This window comes from Nicotiana attenuata, unplaced genomic scaffold (assembly GCF_001879085.1).
Source record: "Nicotiana attenuata strain UT unplaced genomic scaffold, NIATTr2, whole genome shotgun sequence".
Lineage (NCBI taxonomy): Eukaryota > Viridiplantae > Streptophyta > Magnoliopsida > Solanales > Solanaceae > Nicotiana > Nicotiana attenuata.
In genome coordinates, this window is record NW_017674397.1 from 8,494 (window position 1) to 28,705 (window position 20,212).

At 41.3% G+C, this 20,212-nt stretch overlaps 1 protein-coding gene across 1 annotated transcript in view; it reads left to right on the top strand.

Moving 5' to 3' along the window:
- The first annotated feature begins 1,217 nt into the window (after positions 1 to 1,217).
- The window catches only part of LOC109218586, a 40,292-nt gene continuing 21,297 nt past the window's right edge, over positions 1,218 to 20,212 (top strand). The window contains exon 1 of the mRNA XM_019382965.1: positions 1,218 to 1,284. Coding sequence (XP_019238510.1) covers positions 1,218 to 1,284 — 67 coding nt within the window. The remainder of the gene's footprint in view (positions 1,285 to 20,212) is intronic.

A 20,212-nucleotide genomic window follows, 5' to 3' on the forward strand; every position in this document is an offset into this window, starting at 1 on the left:
ATGCATAAATGCTGATGGGGCATTGGTCATCCCAAACGACATGACAAGGAACTCGTAATGACCATACTGAGTCTTGAAGGCAGTCTTTGGGATATCTGACTCCCAAATCTTCAACTGATGATAGCCTGAATGCAAATCAATCTTGGAAAACACTCGGGCACCCTGTAACTGATCAAATAGGTCATCAATACGAGGCGATAATCACTGTAACCTTGTTCAACTGGCGATAATCAATGCACATACGCATAGAACCATCCTTTTTCTTCATAAACAAGACAGAGCACCCAAGGTGACACACTGGGCCGAATGAAGCCCTTATCAAGCAATTCCTGTAACTGCTCCTTCTACTCCTTGAACTTAGGAAGGTCCATACGATAAGAAGGAATAGAGATGGGTTGAGTGCCCGTCAACAAATCAATACCGAAGTTAATATCTCTATCGGGCGGCATGCCCGGAATATCCGCTGGAAACACATCAGTAAAATCCCTTACTACTGGGATTGAATCAACGGTAGGGGTATCAATACTAAAATCTCTCACATAAGCTAGATACTCATCACATCCCTTCTGAAACATCCGTCGAGCTTTAAGAAATGAAATAACTCTGCTGGGAGTGTAATCTAAGGTACCCCTCCACTCTAATCGCGGTAAACCTGGCATAGCCAGCGTCACAGTTTTGGCATGACAATCAAGAAAAACATAATGGGGCGACAACCAGTCCACGCCCAAGATAACATCAAAATCTACCATGCTGAGCAATAATAAATCGGCTATGGTCTCAAAACCACTAAGAGTAATCAAACACGACCGATAAACGCGGTCCACAATAAGAGAATCTCCCACAGGAGTAGACACATAAACAGAGGAACTCAAAGAATCCCGAGATACGCCTAAATGCGGGGCAAAATAAGATGACACATTAGAATAAGTGGAGCCTGGATCGAATAGAACAGATGCATCTCTATGACAAACCGGAACAACACCTGTAATGACAGAATTGGAAGCAACAACCTCTGTACGAGCACGAAGGGCATAGTATCTAGCCTGGCCTCCCCCTCTAGGGCGACCTCTACCACCCCGACCTCCACCTCAGGCTAGATGAGCAGGTGGGGTGGCAGCTGGTGCTATAATCATAGCCTGAGGACCTGGTGGAGCACGCTGTGGCTGAGAAGTCTGTGGAGGTGCACCCCTCCTAAGTCTGGGGCAATCCCTCACCATATGGCGAGTGTTATCACACTCAAAACAGCTCTGGGAGGACGTGGTGGCTGTGACTGGCTCGGGTCAGGTCTGCTGGACTAATCGCTGATAGCACCCCGTGCAGGAGGCACACTAGATACTAGAGGTGCATAATAAGGCTCCTGAGGTCTAGGAGGAGCTGGAATACCACTAGCGGCTGGAAGAGCTGAATAAACGGGGACATAACCCCTACCATGACAAACTACAACTAGGGCACGGGCACTTAAATAATGGCCCAACTCTCGAGACCTCTTGGCCTCTCTCTCCTCCCTAACCCGAGCAAGCATGCCCTCTACTCTCCTAGCAATACTCACCACCTGCTGATATGAGATATCCATCTCAAGCTCCCGGGCCATGCTAGTCCTGATGCTGGGAATGAGTCCCTCAATAAACCGGCGAACCCTCTCTCGAACTGTAGAAATCAAGGCCGGTGCATGTCTAGCCAAGTCACTAAAACGGACTGCATACTCTGAAACAATCATGGTACCCTGGTGCAACTGCTCAAACTCTGCACGCCATGCGTCCCCGAGGCTCTGAGGGACATACTCTCTCAAAAACATGTTCGAGAACTGAGTCCATGTAAGGGAAGCTGCCTCAGCTGGACTGTCTAACTCATATGTACGCCACCACTGATAGGCTACTCCTCGAAGTTGGAAGGCAGTGACAGAAACCCCACTCGATTCTGCTATGCCAATAGTGCGGAGGATACGGTGGCACTCCTCTAGAAATCCCTGAGCATCGTCTGTCGCTTGGCCACTGAATATAAGAGGGTCATACTTCTTATACCTCTCGAGCCTACACTGTTCCTCCTCTGAAGCTGCTGCCCTATCTTCGGGCTGAACTGGGGCTGCAGGTGGTACCGGTATAACCTCTGGGATCTGATCAACCTGAATCCGCTGCTCTGGAGTGCGGGCGGCAGGAGTCTATGCTCCTCACCCGGCCTGAGATGTGGCTGCAGCAAGGGAAATCAACCCTTCCTGAGCTAGAGTGCTGTACATGCTCATGAACTTTGCGAGGGTCTCCTGGAGAGCTGGAGTAGTGGTAGTAGGCGTATCAGGGGCCTGTGCTCTGACTGGAGCCACTGGTGGCTCCTGTGTAGCAGCTCGCGCAGGTGCTCTGGCTGCACCACGTGTGTGTCCTCGGCCTCTACCCCGGACCTGGCATCGGGCAACTCTAGCAAGGGGCGCGGGTAGGTCATCTCTGGTAGCACGTATCCTCAACATCTGTGAGAGAATAGTAGACAGAAGTTTTGAATTTTGAAGTCAATAATCTCGCACGACAGGGAATCAAATGAAGTGGAATTTTCCTAACAGTTCCATAGCCTCTCGAAAATAAGTACAGACGTTTCCGTACCGATCCGCAAGACTCTGATGAACCGGCTTGTGACTCACGAATCTTATGAATCTAGAGCTCTGATACCAACTTGTCACGACCCAATTTCTCCCTCTATGAACTGTCGTGACGGCACCTAGTCTCTACGACTAGGTAAGCCTAACACATTGCGGAAATGAAACAAAAGCATGAACATTAACTACTGACAGTAACAATTATCTAAATAGCAACTAAATGCCACTCAGCATACACAGTTATCACTTCAGAAATGAACTGAACAATACCCAAATCTCAGAAACTCGCAAGTCACAAGCTACTAAGAAGTTATAACTATTCTTTACATCATCTCTACAGAAAGAAAGAGAAATGAACATAGGGGGATAGAGGGGGACTCTGAGGATCTGTGGGCGCGAGCAGATGTACCTTGAAGTCTCCAATGAGCAGCAGCGACTGCAACTAGTGATAAGGCTGGTACGATGAACCTGGATCTGCACACGAAAAATATGTGCGGGAAAGGGAGTGAGTACACCACAACGGTACCCTATAAATGCCAAGCCTAACCACAGTCGAGTAGTGACGAGATCAGGTCAGGGCCTTACTGGTATAAATATAATGAAATAAAATAGAAAGAAATATTAAAATAAAATAAATACGAAAATCTAACAGGAATAGAATTCAATGAAAGCCAACAACTCAAAATACAGTAATAGCAACAGGGGATCTCCTGGGATACCTTCCCGTAGGACCAAACGTAAATGTGCAAGGGGATCTCCCGAAATACCACTCCGTAGTCCCAAACGTAGATGTGCAGACAGATCTCCCAGAATACCGTTCCGTAGTCCCAAAATATAGATGCAGTGCTGGGGGATTGCCCGGAATACCGTTCCGTAGTCCCAAAGTAAATATGCAGTACAACCAATATAAACAACAGTTACAGCAAGGAAACCTACAGTTTAGACTAAGTTCACATCAAAGAGCAACAGGAAATTTCACTAAACATGGTGCACAGAGTTCAAATAGGCAGTTAAAACACGTAGGCATGCTTTTCTAATCTAAACAAGGTAGTTACATATGCTAGTACAGTTCAAACAAGGAGAAACAACTTATGACTTAGTGAAAAATGGAGTTTTACAACAAATAGACTGTGTACGTACTTGTCACATCACGTACACGACGCTCATATATCAAACAGTACCATATCCTAAGGGCAGTTCCCCCACACAAGGTTAGGCAAGCCACTTACCTCGAATCAAGCTCAATCAATCCGAAACAATGCTCTTTCCACAAATATCCGGCTCCGGATGGCCCAAATCTAGCCAAATCAATTACATAACGTAAATATAGCTACAAGCAATTAATCTAGCTAATGCAATCAAAGCTAAGGCAAGAAAATAAAAAAACGCCCAAAAATTCTCCCTGGGCCCATATCTCGGAATCGGGTAGAGGTCACAAAATACGAACACCCATTCACTCACGAGTCTAACCATACAAAATTTACTCAAATCCGATACCAAAATCTCGATCAAAATCCCAAATTTTGGCCTAAGAACTTTTCTCAAATTTCTCCAAATTTTCACCCCAAATCCAAAACTAAATGATAAAATCAATGATAGATTAGTGGGATATAACAAAAATCAAGTTAAGACTCGTTACCCAATCCGAGCTCCCAAACTCATGTTTTGATAAAAATGGCTAACCCTCGATTTTCAAATATTTATATTCTGCCCCAGGTGCTCACACTATGCGATCGCGGAACATCTCATGCGATCACGTAGAACAAAATTCCCGCCTTTTAAAAACATACTACGCGAACGCGGATACATGCTCGCTAACGCGTACCACTGCCCAGCTGACCTACGCGATCGCGAAGCACTCCACGCGACCGCGTAGAGCAAATCCTCCCACTGCCCAGCCTCCTTTCTTCTGCACTGCGAACGCGGAAGGGCTATGCGTTCGCGAATAAATGGTTATGCAAACATCGCGATCGCAAAGGAGCTCTTACAATCGCATAGAACAAAAAGGGGACTGCCCAATTCAAAGCTTCGCGATTGCGTCTTCCCCTATGCGATCGCAGAAGAGAAAACCAAAACTGAAACACTGGAAATTCTGCAATTCTTCCAAGTCCAAAACTAGTCCGTTAAGCATCCGAAACTCACCCGAGGCCCCTGGGACCTCAACCAAACATACCTACCAATCCTAAAATACCATACAAACTTAGTTGAGCCCTCAAACCACATCAAACAACGCTAAAAACACAAATCATCCTCCGATTCAAACTTAATGAACTTGAAACTTCCAAATTCGACAACCGATGCCGAAACAAACCAAACCACGTCCGATTGACCCTAAATTTTGTACACAAGTCCTATTCAACACTACGGACCTACTCCAACTTCCGGAATCGAAATCCGACCATGATATCAAAAATTCCACTACCGGTCCAAAACTCCAAAAATTCGACTTTCGCCATTTCAAGCCTAAATGAGCTACAGACCTCCAAAACACAATCCGGACACGCTCCTAATCCCAAAACTACCCAACAGAGCTAACGGAATCGACGGAACTCCATTCCGGAGTCGTCTTCACACTGTTCCGACTAACGGTACAAATCCTAAAGCTTAAACCTCCATTTAGGGACCAAGTGTCCCAAAATACTTCAAAGACCAAAACGAATCTTCCCGGCATGTCATAATAGCAGAAATAAGTAAAGGGAAGCAATTAATAGGGGATCAGAGCTCTACTTCTCAAAACGACCGATCGAATCGTTACGTTAATCTAAACCAACTAAGAACAATGCTGGAGCATAAACATTAGACAAAAAATTCAGCAAAGCCAACTTCCTATAGGAGTGTTGGGTGCCGAAACAAAGGATATGACTACTTGGTGAATCAAAACATGCCTCGAGGATGAACTTGATCAATCCATCGAATAGTACTCTCATGCAAAAATCTTATCTTGTCTTTATAACACTATCAATATAACTAACTATGTTACCGATATTATTTTTTTAGTAATTAATTCAACTTACTATGAAAAATTATCTGAAGTTATCTTTTAGATAATCTAATCTATCTATATACTACATTAAAAGTACGAAATCCATTAACGAAATATCGTTCGTCTTTATTACCCTTTTTAAAATAAACTTTACATTAGACAAAATTATAATTTAGTTATTATCCTAATATTTAAGACGTTAAAATCAATTAAAATTTTGACTATTAAATATTTCCTTATTTAAATTATTTGAAAAGTCCTAATATTAAGGACTTTAATGTAGATATTATCTGGAAAAATAGGAGTAATATTACGTTTTCTTTTCCTTGTATATCCGACGGAAATTTCAATGGAAATATGTTTCATATTCATTCTTCTTATTGGGGAACTACCCATTAACGAAATATCGTTCGTCTTTTTTACCCTTTTAAAATAAACCATACATTAGAAAAAATTGTAGTTTAGTTATTTTCCTAATATTTAAGACGTTAAAATTAATTAAAATTTTGATTATTAAATCTTTCCTTATTTAAATTATGTGAAAACCCTAATATAATATTAAGGAATTTAGTATAGATATTATTTGGAAAAATAGGAGCAATATTATATTTTCTTTTCCTTGTATACCCGACGGCAGTTTCGATGGAAATATGTTTCATAATCATTCTTCTTATTGGGGAACTTACAATATATCGAGATGTACTAGTAAAAGTAAGAGGTTTTGTACCTAACTAAATATATATTTCAATTATTAAATGAAGTTATTAAATATTACACAATTTGATAAAGAGAATAATATATTGTTCGAGTAGGAAAAAAATTCAAAAACAATTTGTATCCTCTAACCTATCATAAAAGCATCAAATCTCAATAAAAAATTAAGTCTTTGAATTACTATATTAGTATATTTATTTCAATTTTTTTTCAAAATCATTATGTAAGAAAAATATTTATCTAGTTGTTAAAACTCTTAAGGTACATAATTTAGTTTCAAAAAAAGAGCATCTGACGATAGGAAGAAAAAAAAAATAGAAGCAAAATTTATTATAATAGAGTATTAAAAATTAAATTGCTAAAAATGCTAAGTTAAAGTTAAGGATGTTAACATAAGACAAAAGGTATTCAAAAGAAGTTGTCATTATTATTTTTCTTTCTTTTTATAATCATTCCAATAAATGATAACTTTCTATATTGTTATTTTGTGGCTTGAATTATTTTCTTTTATTTTTAGGAAACCCATAATCCCTATAGGTTTAGGAAAACCTATTGTCCTAATAGATTTGAGAAAGGAAAACCTATAGTCCTGGTCAAATTGGGAAATCTTTCTCTTATAGGTTTGGGACTATTTGAGATCTATATATAGGGGTTGTAGTTGGGGATTCTATAGATTGTATTGTGCTTTTCTTCTCATTCATAGTGGAAAACTCTCTCTGCTTTTGCCTCGAGGATTAGGCTTAGCCGAACCTCATTAAATTCTTGTGTTGATTTTTCTTCTTTATTTTCTTTGTGTGTGATTGTGTGCTAGTTAACCCACGATCTTCCGCAATCATTGGAATCAGAGAAAGGTTCGGGTTTCTACATATAATCTAGGGTTAATATGTGTAGGCATATAAATTTTATTAAAACTAAATCCATAAAATAATTTGAATTGTATTTTAAATTCAAGATATATTGGTCCAAATAAATATATGGGCTAATATAATAGAATTAATTATATAAGTCCAATATATATGGATTAAATAAATAAGTCTTAATCTATTGGGCTAACCCATTTAATTGGGCTAAAGTGATGAGCCCACTTCATTAAGCCCAAGATGTCATCTTCCTAGAGGCCCAATTTGGTGCCACGTGTCAAATGACGTGGCGCACCAAGTCAAGCGGAAGAGCCAATAGGATCATGCCACGTGTCAAAATGACAAGGCATGCCAAGTCACACTAAAAGGCCAATGAAATCGCGCCACGTGTGCAAGCGACATGTTCTGGCTAATCAAATGCGGCCATGTCACACTTCAATTTGATTGGTCGGAAAGAGTTTATTCTTATCACAACTCCTCCCTTCCACAACTATAAATAGGGGTCTTCATAACTCAGAAAAGACACCAAAAGTTATTACAAGAAGCAAGAAAGAGCTCGTGGATCAAACGCTGCAAATTCCTCCACGAGTTTCAAGCTTCAAGCAATCAAGTTCAAGTTCAAGTTCAAGCAATCAAGTTCAAGCTCAAGAACGAAGAACAAATCAATTTCAAGCTCAAGAACGAAGAACAAATCAAGGTCAAGTTCAAGCAATCAAGCTAAAGCTCAAGAACAAGATCCTCGTTCGTGGCAACAACTACATATTCAAGATCAAGCTCAAAGGCCCTTGAATTTATTTACTATTGGAAAGTAGAATAAGAGGAATCATAGAGATTGTACACTCAAATATTCGAAATAAAATACTACGATTGTTGCGATATTTTCGGTCTTGATTTTATTTTCTTCATCCTCAAATTTATTGTCTACAAATTCCGGCACGCCCAGTGGGACAATCTCTACCTCCCATCTCAACTTTTCAATCACCAAAGTCCAAGAACATTGAAATGGCTTCAAAGAAATTCAACTCTGGTTCAACTTCCACCAAGGCTGCTAACTCCAGGTTCTATGCTGATGTGGAAAGCATCCTCGATGTCACCTTCGGAAGCTTCAGACCAGTTACGAGGAGCAAAGCAAGCTCTTTAGGACAACAAGCACCCCAAGTGTCGTCCGCATCAACCCCTGTTTTCAGATCTTCATCCTCAAAAGGAACAAGATCTTCCACAAACGCATCTGAAGGAGGAAGCGATGTTGCTGAAAAGATCAAGAAAACTCTTGTTCTGCTTGACCTCTCTGGATCCAAGCACTCTGCAGTGAAGGAAGGTGATGATGCTTCAAGTGATGGATCCTCACCACTTACACCAAATAGTGTGAGCCAATCAAGGATCAATCTGTGTGAAAATCCATGCTACTCTCTGTCGTCCACGACAATCATGCAAGCCATGGTGACAAACACTTCATCTATGGAGGAGCAGTTGACAAACTTGACAGAAGCAATCGCTGGCTTGACCAAATGCATGCAAAATCAAGAGGCTAGAATTGACAAGCTAACAAACAAGGTGGGAATCTTGATGGAAGAAGAATCCACCCATGCACCCGGCAAGCTCCCAGAGGTTCTAGAGAGTTACTCTCCCCCAAGACAAGCAGCATCAACTAAGGCTATCCCTGTCTCATCTGAAGGGATGATTCCAATCGATCAATTGAAGGAGTTCATTTAAGGAACAATTAAGAACAAATATGAAGTTGCTGCCAAATCCTCCCTTACATATGCAAAGCCGTACACTTCAAGGGTCGATATGTTGAAGATGCCTATTGGCTATCAACCTCCGAAGTTTCAACAGTTAATGGTAAAGGTAACCCAAAGCAACATGTTGCACACTTTGTGGAGACGTGCAACAATGCTGGGACTTATGGAGATTACCTCGTCAAGCAGTTTGTCCGCTCGCTAAAAGGAAATGCTTTTGACTGGTACACGGACCTCGAGGTTGGATCTATCGATAGCAGGGATCAACTAGAGCAAGAGTTCCTCAATCGCTTTTATAGTACGAGACGTACTGTGAGTATGATAGAACTTACAAATACTCGTCAACGAAAGGGGAACCAGTTATCGACTTTATCAATCGTTGGAGGAATGCAAGCCTCAACTACAAAGACAGGCTTAGTGAAGCTTCAGGCATAGAGATATGCATCCAAGGCATGCATTGGGGATTGCGCTACATTTTGCAAGGTATCAAGCCTAGCACATTTGAAGAACTTGCAACTCGTGCCCATGACATGGAATTGAGCATGGCCTCCGCTGAAAATGAAAGGCTGCCCATCTATGAACCTCGCAAAGTGAATGACAAGCAAGAATTCAGGAAGTGGGGCAAGTTCGTACCCAGGTCTGAAAGCAAAAAAGCTATGAATGTCAATACGTCACCTATGAAGTTCACGACGAAAGTGAGCAAGAAGCAGAGTATGAAATCCACTTCTTTTCAAGAGAAGCCAAGTGGAAAGTTGACTCTAAAAGAAATGCAGGAGAAAGGGTACCCATTCCTGGATTTTGATGTGCCAGCCATTTTCGAAGAACTCCTCGAGTTAAATCTCATTGAGCTTCCGGAGATGAAGCGACCAAATGAAGCTGGGAAAACAAATGACCCAAATTACTGCAAATATCACCGACTTGTAAGCCACCGTCTGGAGAAGTGTTTTGTCTTCAACGATAAAGTCATGGACTTGGCTCGCGAAAAGAAGATCGTGCTTGAAGATGAGAAAGCAAGCGCAAACCAAGTCTCTATCACCTTTGGCTCATTCAGTTCGGATGACTTATGTGGTTTTAAAGAAAGTAAAGATGAAGAATTACTGGAGAGCAACAAAGCTGAAGTCAATCAACCTGATGATGATGAAGGTTGGACATTGGTGACTCGTCGTAGGCACCACAAAAGGAGCCCACAAAAAGAATCAATAGAACAACCAACAAGGAAGATGATGGTAAAAAGACCAACGAAAAAAAAATCCAGTTAGGCATTTGAAGAAAGCAGAAGTGGAGATGCACCATTCTCAAAAGCCACAAAATCCAGTGACCTTGGAGGAGTTTTTACCAAGTTGGTTCCGCATGAAGATTTCCCATGAGGGCATTGATGCCTCTTGTTGCCATGCTGACAAAGGGGAAGAAAAGAGTGATGACCTACCGTTGGCACCATCTTCGGAAAAGCCCATCGATTCCACTCCTCAAGAAGTTAATGCTTGTGAGGAAAAGGTCACGTTAACAAATGACGATCTTTTTCTAGGTGACACTCCTCATAACCGCCCATTGTACCTGGTTGGCTATATGCGCAATGAAAGGGTAAATCGGATTTTGGTTGATGGAGGATCCTTAGTGAAATTTTGCCAATCCACACTGTGAAAGAACTTGGTAATCCCATGAACGAACTCTCATAAAGTCGTGTGATGATCCAAGGATTCAACCAAGGGGGGCAAAGAGCCATAGGCGCGATCGGGCTAGGAATAAGTATTGAAGATATGCAATCAAGTGCATGGCTGCATGTGATCGACGCGAAGACTTCATACAATGTTTTGCTTGGGAGGCCTTGGATACATGAGAATAAAGTAGTTCCATCTACCTACCATCAATGATTAAAATACTACGAGGGTGAAGTCGAGAAGACGGTAGTTGCTGATGATGAGCCATTCACCGAGGCTGAGTCACACTTCGCCGATGCAAAGTTCTACTTGAAGAACTGCATTGTGAAGGAGCTGAAAGCTGATGATGGCATGAAAAGCAAGAATAAAGAGCCCTCAACTAAAAGAGAAGAGGTGACTACTGGTGAAGCCAAAGCTGTTAGTAAGGAGGTACAACCCAACGCGAATAAATCTTATAGAGGGAATATTATGTCTTATGGCAAGAAAGTAAGTCCGGCTCCAATATGTCCCTAAAAGGAAGAAAGATGAAGGTGAATCATTTAATCGCCAAGCTAACATGCTAAAGGAGTTAAATCTTCCGGTCAAACGAATTGAGGCAGTAAAGTCGTCCTCAATGCCGCTTACAGGGTTTGTAGCCCAAAATCGTTTGCAGAATGTGGCACTCCCTACAAAGAGAATAGATGAAGGTTTTGACCCTAACGCTTACAAGCTATTTGCAAAAGCTGGATACAATCCCAATGAGCCGTCAAAGTTAAAGAAGCTCCCATCAAAAGCTGCAACGAGGCAACCACGTGAAGGTTTGGGATACAAACAACCGTCACCAGTGCGCATCTCAATAAGAAGGGTGAGCAGCAATTATATCACTGTAGAAGATGAATCAGCTGCTTCTAACAAGACTTCTGTCTTTGATCGACTTGGAAAATCACCTGTGAGGACCTCCGTGTTTGAAAGATTGGGTCCACTAAAGAAGGGGAACAAGTTCCAGAGAAATTTTCAAAGCATAAGAACACCCGCTTCACCCAAAATCCATGAGATCTCTAAGGATTTCCAAAGTTTGGTTCCTTCTAGAATGAGGCGACAAATAAAACTTGTGGTTTTATGTAAAGAAGTAATGAAGGTAAAGCCATATATTGTGGTCTATACTAAGGAACGTGATGAAGATGAAGAAAGTGCGGGTTCTTCGTATCATGTTACTATACAAGTCGAGAATGGCATCCATCTTCAATGGAAGATAATGCGGAATTGGAGGATGTTTCGCCGTGTTATCACATATCCTTCAATGATGGGGACCCTCAAGAAGATGAAGATGCGAAATATGCTCCACCTGAACTTGAAGAAGGAGTGAAGACGACAGTTGATGCCATAAAAGAAGCTAACCTTGGCACTGATGAAGAACCAAGACCCACCTACCTAAGTGCTTTACTAGAAGCTAATGAAGAGAGCACTTATATTAAGTTACTCAAAGAGTTCAGGGATGTCTTTGCTTAGAGTTACAAAGAGATGTCTGGCTTGGACCCGAAAGTAGCAGTCCATCACCTTGCAGTCAAAAATGGTGCTCGCCCTGTTAAACAAGCTCAAAGGCGCTTTACACCGGACTTGGTTCCCCTTATTGAAACTGAAGTTAACAAACTCATTGAAGTTGGATTTATTCGGGAAGTTAATTACCCAACATGGGTTTCAAGTATTGTCCCTGTAAGGAAAAAGAATGGCCAGATTTGAGTATGCGTTGACTTCAGGGACCTCAATAATGCGTGTCCCAAAGATGAATTCCCGCTTCCTATCCCAGAGCTGATGATCGATGCTACTACTGGTTACGAGGCAATGTCTTTCATGGACGGTTCGTCGGGCTATAACCAAATTTGCATGCCACCAAAAGATGAAGAGCTTACTGCGTTCTGCACCCCCAAGGGTATTTATTGCTACAAGGTAATGCCTTTTGGCTTGAAGAATGCTAGTGCTACTTACCAAAGGGCTATGCAGAAAATTTTCGATGATCTTCTCCACAAGAATGTCGAATGCTATGTTGACGACTTGGTGGTGAAATCAAGAGAGAAGGGCGACCACATGAAAGACTTGAGGATGGTATTTGAATTGCCCCGGAGGTACCAACTTAGGATGAATCCATTGAAATGTACGTTTGGAGTTACTTTTGGAAAGTTCCTTGGTTTCATTGTCCGACATCGAGGGATCGAAATTGATCAAGCCAAAGTGGATGCCATTTTGAAAATGCTTGAGCCTCGAGATATCCATGAATTGAAAAGTCTGCAAGGAAAGCTAGCATACCTTAGAAGATTCATATGAAACCTGGCTGGGAGGTGCCAACCATTTAGTCGCCTCATGAAGAAAGGCGTTCCTTTCAAGTGGGACCAAGCTTGTAGCAATGCCTTCGAAAGTATCAAAACCTACTTGATGAAGCCTCCAGTTTTAGCAGCTCCTATACCTGGAAAGCCATTGATACTATACATTGCCGTGTAGGAAAGGTCTGTTGGAGCACTGTTAGCCCAAGAAAATAGTGAGGGGAAAGAAAACTCTCTTTACTACTTGAGCAGGATGATGACACCTAACGAGTTGAATTATTCGCCAATTGAAAAGTTGTGTTTGGCGCTAGTCTTCTCAATTCAAAAGTTGAAGCACTACTTTCAAGCTCATGTTGTCTGTCTTGTTTCTAAAGCAAATCCCATCAAGTTCGTGATGTCAAAACCTGTTCTTAGTGATCGACTAGCGAGATGGTACCTCCAATTTCAACAATTCGAGATTTTGTACATCCCTCAAAAGGCTATAAAAGGACAAGCATTGGCAGACTTCTTGGCAGATCATCCGATACCTGATGACTGGGAGCTAACTGATGAACTACGTGATGAGGACGCAATGGTCGTTGAAGTTCAACCTCCATGGAAGATGTACTTTGATGGTGCTGCGCATCGTGGGGGAGCCGAGGCTGGCGTAGTATTTGCCACTCCCCAAGGTGAAGTCTTGCCCTACTCCTTCACCTTGACACAACTCTGTTCCAACAATGTTGCTGAGTATCAAGCATTAATACTTAGGCTTGAAATGGTCGTTGATATGAAGCAATTGCAATTGCAAGTCTTTGGTGACTCCCAGTTAGTGGTCAATCAGCTTTTGGGTAGTTACGAAGTCAAGAAGCCTGAAATACGCCCATATCATGATTACGCTTAAAAGTTGATGGGGTGGCTCGGTGATATGACTATTCAGCATGTGCCAAGGAAAGAAAATAAGAAGGCTGATGCTTTAGCTGCTCTAGCTTCATCATTAGCCCTGCCTGACCAAGCGCAAGTTACCGTCTGCCAAAAATGGGTAGTACCGCTGCTAAATGAGGCTGAAGATGAAGAAAACGAACTCAAGCATCTTGTTGCTGTTTCTGAAGTTGAGAAAGAAGAATGGCGACAACCCATTATCGACTACTTATGCTATGGGATACTTCCAGAAAATCCGAGGAGAAGGACTGAAATCCGTCATCGTGCACCTCGCTTCCTTTACTACAAGGGTACTCTATACAGAAGGTCGTTCGAGGGAGTACTCTTGCGATGCCTAGGAGAAGAAGAAGCTCTCCAAGCTTTGCAAGAGGCACATTCTAGGGTATGTGGGTCACACCAGTCTGGACCAAAGCTCCACTTCCATATAAAAAGGATGGGATATTATTGGCCAACGATGGTAAAAGATTGCTTGGACTACGCTCGAAGATGCAAGGCTTGTCAATTCCATGCGAATTTTATTCATCAACCTCCTGAAGTGTTGCACCCGACTGTTGCATCCTGGCCATTTGACGCTTGGGGATTGGATGTTGTTGGACCACTGCCAAAGTCCTCTGGTGGGCACCTATACATCTTGGCTGCAACTGACTACTTCTCAAAATGGGCTGAAGTTGTTGCTCTTAAGGAAGTAAAGAAGAAAAATGTTGCAAGTTTCATCCGAGTAAACATTATTTATCGGTTTGGCATTCCTCGCTACATAATAACGGATAATGGAAAGCCATTCGATAATAGGTTGATGAACAATATTTGCGATCTCTTTGGCTTCAAGCAACGTAACTCTTCGATGTACAATGCTGCAGCCAATGGTCTAGCTGAGGCATTCAACAAAACTCTATGCAACTTGCTAAAGAAAGTCGTCTCCAAATCCAAACGAGATTGGAATGACCGTATGGAAGAAGCTCTATGGGCATATAGGACGACTCACCGCACGCCAACACAAGCGACTCCTTATTCACTGGTTTATGGAGTCGAAGCCGTCTTGCCACTTGAGCGTCAAATACCTTCATTACGACTGGCTATTCAAGAAGGGATCACTAATGAAGAAAATGCTCGACTTCGATTAGCAGAGTTGGAAGCTCTTGATGAAAAGAGGTTGGAAGCTCAACAGAGTCTTGAATGTTATCAAGCTCGATTATCTCGCGCCTTCAATAAAAGAGTTCGCCCAAGATCCTTTCAAGTAGGAGATCAAGTCCTTGCCGTACGAAGACCCATAATTACTTCCCATAAACCTGTAGGGAAGTTCACTTCAAAATGGGATGGGCCATATGTCGTACAAGAAGCTTACTCAAGTGGGGCTTACAAGCGGGTTGATGCAGATGGCATGAGAATTGGCCCCATCAATGGCAAATTCTTAAAGAAGTATTATCCTTGAAATTGCGACGCTCCTCGACGTATGAGCCTAAACTACAAGTCATGACGCTCCTTGACGCACGAGCCTAAAGTGCATGTTGCTACACTCCTGGCCCGCAAGAGTATAAACTGTGTACGACCCCAAAAAAAAGTCCGCTAGGTTGAAAATCTCGAAAGAGGCGGCCTAGGCAAAAGTTAGGACGTAAAAAAAAAAAGAAAAAAGGGGAAAAAAAAATCTACCCAGTCTGAACTACGGTATGACTTGATCCTCTTCACCGAGCTACGTAGGCAGCTTAGAGTTTCATTCTAAGTTCAGTCGCATAAGTTCAAAAGATACATATTGCCCCAATTGTTGTTCGAACGAAGTATGAAGGAATGTAAGATCCAGCTAAAATGCCATCCTCCTACTGAACTTTGACCTCATTTGATTTAAAGAGGGCAACCCTCCATGGTAAATTGATATCTTCGATGGGCCGATTTTAGGAGGATGTCAGCTATTTGCATTGAAGTCCAGGGATTCTCCATGTCTTCAGGTTCGCCAAACCTTCAAGTTTGTTGGTCTCCAAGTCTGCCCTCTGCCTTAAAAAAAGGGGTGGAAGAGAAGAGAGACATCAAAAGGAAACACAAGTATAAGGAAAAGATTTCTTAGCACAACGTTTCAAATTCAGTGAGACTTGAACTCAAGATATTTGTGAGAATATGGCTCTTAAATTTCTATTGATGGCAAGTAAGACATCTTCCGATCTCGAGGCTTCCATACCAAGATATGAATTTTTGTGAGACTGCGCAAATCTGGAATTGATGGCGTGGTGATATAAAGTTGATTTTAAAATATTATCTGGGACGATTTCAAAGTTGTTTGATTGAGAATTTTAGATATATTCTAGATCTTGAAGTCTAGTTTTCAACAAATCAAACGGTTCCTAATTTCGACATTCCTACACCAAGATATAAATCTTTTGGTGAGACTGCGCAAATCTGGAATTGATAGCATGGTGCAATGTAAAGTTGATTTCAAAATATTATCTGGGACAATTCAGAAGTTGTTTGATTGAGAATTTTGTATATGTTTTAGGTCTTGAAGTCTAGTTTTCTTGAAATCAAACGGTTTGCAATTTCGATATTTCTACACTGAGATATGAATTTTTTTGTGAGACTGTGCAAATCTGAAATTTTCAACATGGTGTAATCTAAAGTTGGTTTCAAAATATTATCCGGCGCGATTCTGAAGGTTTTTGATTCTGAGTATTGGATATATTTTAGATATTGAAGTCATCAAACGGTTCATTATTTGGACTCTCCCACGACAAGATATGAATCATTTGTTACAAGCAAGTAAAGCTGAAAATTATTCGACTAAGATAAAAGTCGAACAATGTAAAGCAAAAGAGAAGCTGAAATATTTAAGCCCTCGAAGTCTCCAAGTTGAAGTCTTCAAGTGTATTCAAGTTGAAGTCCCCAAGTTGAAATCTTCAACCCCGTCGGTCTTCAAGTTGAAGTCTTCAAATCCGCTGATCTTCAAGTTGAAATATTTAGGCCCTCCAAGTCTCAAAGTTGAAGTCTTCAAGTCCGTCGGTCTTCAAGTTGAAGTCTTCAAATTCGCTGATCTTCAAGTTGAAATATTTAGGCCCTCCAAGTCTCAAAGTTTAAGTCTTTAATTCCGTCGGTCTTCAAGTTGAAGTCTTCAAATTCGTCGATCTTCAAGTTGAAATATTTAGGCCCTCCAAGTCTCAAAGTTGAAGTCTTCAAGTTCGTCGGTCTTCAAGTTTCAGTCTTCAAATTCGTCGGTCTTAAAGTTGAATTGTTTAAGCCCTCCAAATCTTCGAGTTGAAGTTTGCAAAGTCAGCCAAATCTTCAAAGTTTTCCAAGTGTTCAAGTCGATGTCGTCTTCGAGTTGAAGCTTTATAACTTTCCAATCTTAAGGTGGACATATGAGTCCCTTTGCACCTTAAGTTGGCCTCTTCGCGGGTTTGTCCTTAAAAGGAACTATAACTTTCCAATCTTAAGGTGGACATATGAGCCCCTTTGCACCTTAAGTTGGCCTCTTCGCGGGTTTGTCCTTAAAAGGAACTATAACTTTCCAATCTTAAGGTGGACATATGAGTCCCTTTGCACCTTAAGTTGGCCTCGCCGATAGTCGAGCCACATTGAGAGTAATCTCTCCGATAGTCGGGCCGTTTTGAGAGTAATCTCTCCGATAACCCAAGCCACTTAAAAGTTGAAGCTTTATAACTTTCCAATCTTAAGGTGGACATATGAGTCCCTTTGCACCTTAAGTTGGCCTCTTCGCGGGTTTGTCCTTAAAAGGAACTATAACTTTCCAATCTTAAGGTGGACATATGAGTCCCTTTGCACCTTAAGTTGGCCTCGCCGATAGTCGAGCCACATTGAGAGTAATCTCTCCGATAGTCGGGCCGTTTTGAGAGTAATCTCTTCGATAGTCGGGCCACATTGAGAGTAATCTCTCCGATAGTCGGGCCATTTTGAGAGTAATCTCTCCGATAGTCACGCCACATTGAGAGTAATCTCTCCGATAGTTGGGCCGTTTTGAGAGTAATCTCTCCGATAGTCGGGTCATTTTGAGAGTAATCTCTCCGATAGTCAAGGCACATTGAGAATAATCTCTCCGATAGTCGGGTCGTTTTGAGAGTAATCTCTCCGATTGTCGAGCCACATTGAGAGTAATCTCTCCGATAGTCGGGCAAGGATGAGTACCCATCCCCTCACACCCCAAGATTGTCTTCTTCCACTACTAGAAATTCGGGTTTTAGCGACCACGAAAAGCGACCAAAGTTGGTCGCTTATTGGCCAAAAAGTGACCAAAAAGCGACCAAACAGGCCTGGTTGATATTAAGCTGGTCCCTTTACCTTAGGGACCAAATTGGTCGCTAATTAGCGACCAACTTTGGTCTCTCAGGTAAAAGGACCAAATTTTCCGGGTAAAGAGAATAGCGACCAACTTTGGTCGCTATAATATTTTAATATTATAATTTTGGCGACCAAAGTTGGTCTCTTTCTGTAAATTACGTTTTTTTTTTATTTATTATTAATCATAAAATAGCGACCAACTTTGGTCTGTAAAGAAAATATTATATTTTAAAATCTGGAAAATAGAGACCAAAGTTGGTCGCTTTACTATAAATTTTTTTAATTTTTTTTTTAAAATAATCGACCAAAGTTGGTCGTTAACTTCAAGAATTAATTTTTTTTTTTAGTAATATGCGACAAACTTTGGTCGCTATATTTCCAGAAATTGTCATTTTTTTAATGGTATAGCGACCAAAGTTGGTCGCTTTTTGTGAAATCTGGGTTAAATAGCGACCAACCTTGGTCGCTATTTCCCAGAAAATTGTTTTTTTTTTAATTGAAAAGCGACCAAATGGCGACCAGAGTTGGTCGCTTTTCTTGGTATATTGTTGGCAGAAACTGCCTGTTTTGGCAGCTACACCACCTGCCAGCTTACCAAAATTCCTAAACAGGCATTTTATGCCAACAACAACAATAAAAAGAAACAACAACAACAATAAAAAGAAACAACAACAACAATAAACAACAACAACAACAACAACACAACAACAACATTATAACCAACAAAGTATAAAGTTCAATAGAACTTTATACTTTAAGCTAACCAAACTAATAAGTTAACTGTTATTACAAAACCATTCGAAAACCGATTGCATTTGTCTAGCTGAAAGTGTATAAAATTCAAGGATTGTTTTGTACATCATTATGATCACCGTCTGATGAACTTTCATCACCAAGACGGTATCCAGAATGGTGTATTTGTCGAGGATAGGAAGAACGATCACGGGGAGGACGGGAGGAACGAGCACGGGGAAGGCGAGCCTCTGGCGATGACTCACGAGACCGGGGAATCAGAAAACTGCCAGAAGCTAGGAGAGATTTGATCTGCTCCTGCATGCCAGTGTACTGAATATCTCTAAGCTTTTCACTCTCCTTGGCGGCTTCTAGCTCGGATGTGAGCTTTGCCACAGTCTCCCGCATAGAGGAGAGGCTCTCCCCATCAAGTTGCTCGGCTTGCGAGGAAGTCTCTATTCCTTGCATTCCACACTTATAGCGATGGAATTTCTTATTAGGAAGCCAGTATACCTTCCCCCATTTTGGACCGCCAGCAGCCTGCGTCCACATTCTCTCAGCATCCTCGTCCCATAGTTGGATTGGCTCGCCCGACTCATTAGGTGGCTGACTGCGTATGAATTGCTCCACTTCAGCTGTGAAGCGACCCTATAAGAAAAATTACATTGAATTAGTATTTCAAAATTTATATAAAAGTAAATCAAAATTCTTAATAAAAAGTGAAAACTTACATGTACAGTCGAGGCTCGGCCCTCGACCCACCTTTCTTGGTCCGTCTCTTTCTTCTTCTTTACAATATGAGTCTCCTTGAAGAGCTCATCTTGGTTCATCGGACGCCCCAACTTTTTTTTCTGAAAACTCATAAATTTTAGTTAATAAACAGAATAGATATACTTTGGAAATTAAAATAAATTAAGCAATTACGTACCATTCTTCTTTTTATCATCCCTAGGCTGATCGCACCTCTAGTGTGCAAGGATCCTCCCTTCTTAGATGCCCGAGCTTTCTTTCCTTTTTCGCTCTTCTGTAAGAACTCTACGGTAAGCCATTGCCTTTGCAAATCCTCCCATAAATTCTGAAGCAACCAGCTAGGCTTCTGGTTCAACTTTCTAGCTTTGGAGAAACAATGGGACAACCGCTTTCGAGCTTTTAGATGGAAATTTGCAGCCACATCCGCGCTATAGCGGTGTTCCCATACACACTTGCTCTGTATTTCAAAAGTTAAGTATTATATGGAAATATCATATTTAGATGGAAATATCATAAAAGCTATATTCGATATATTATACTTAGCTTTTATTAGCTAATAATTATTCAAAAGTTAAGTGCATTAACTGCTTATAATATAGTATATTAGTGCATTAGCTAATATATATATATATATATATATATATATATATACTATGCAATAAGTATTAGTGCATTAGCTAATAAAATCTAAGTATTAATGCACTT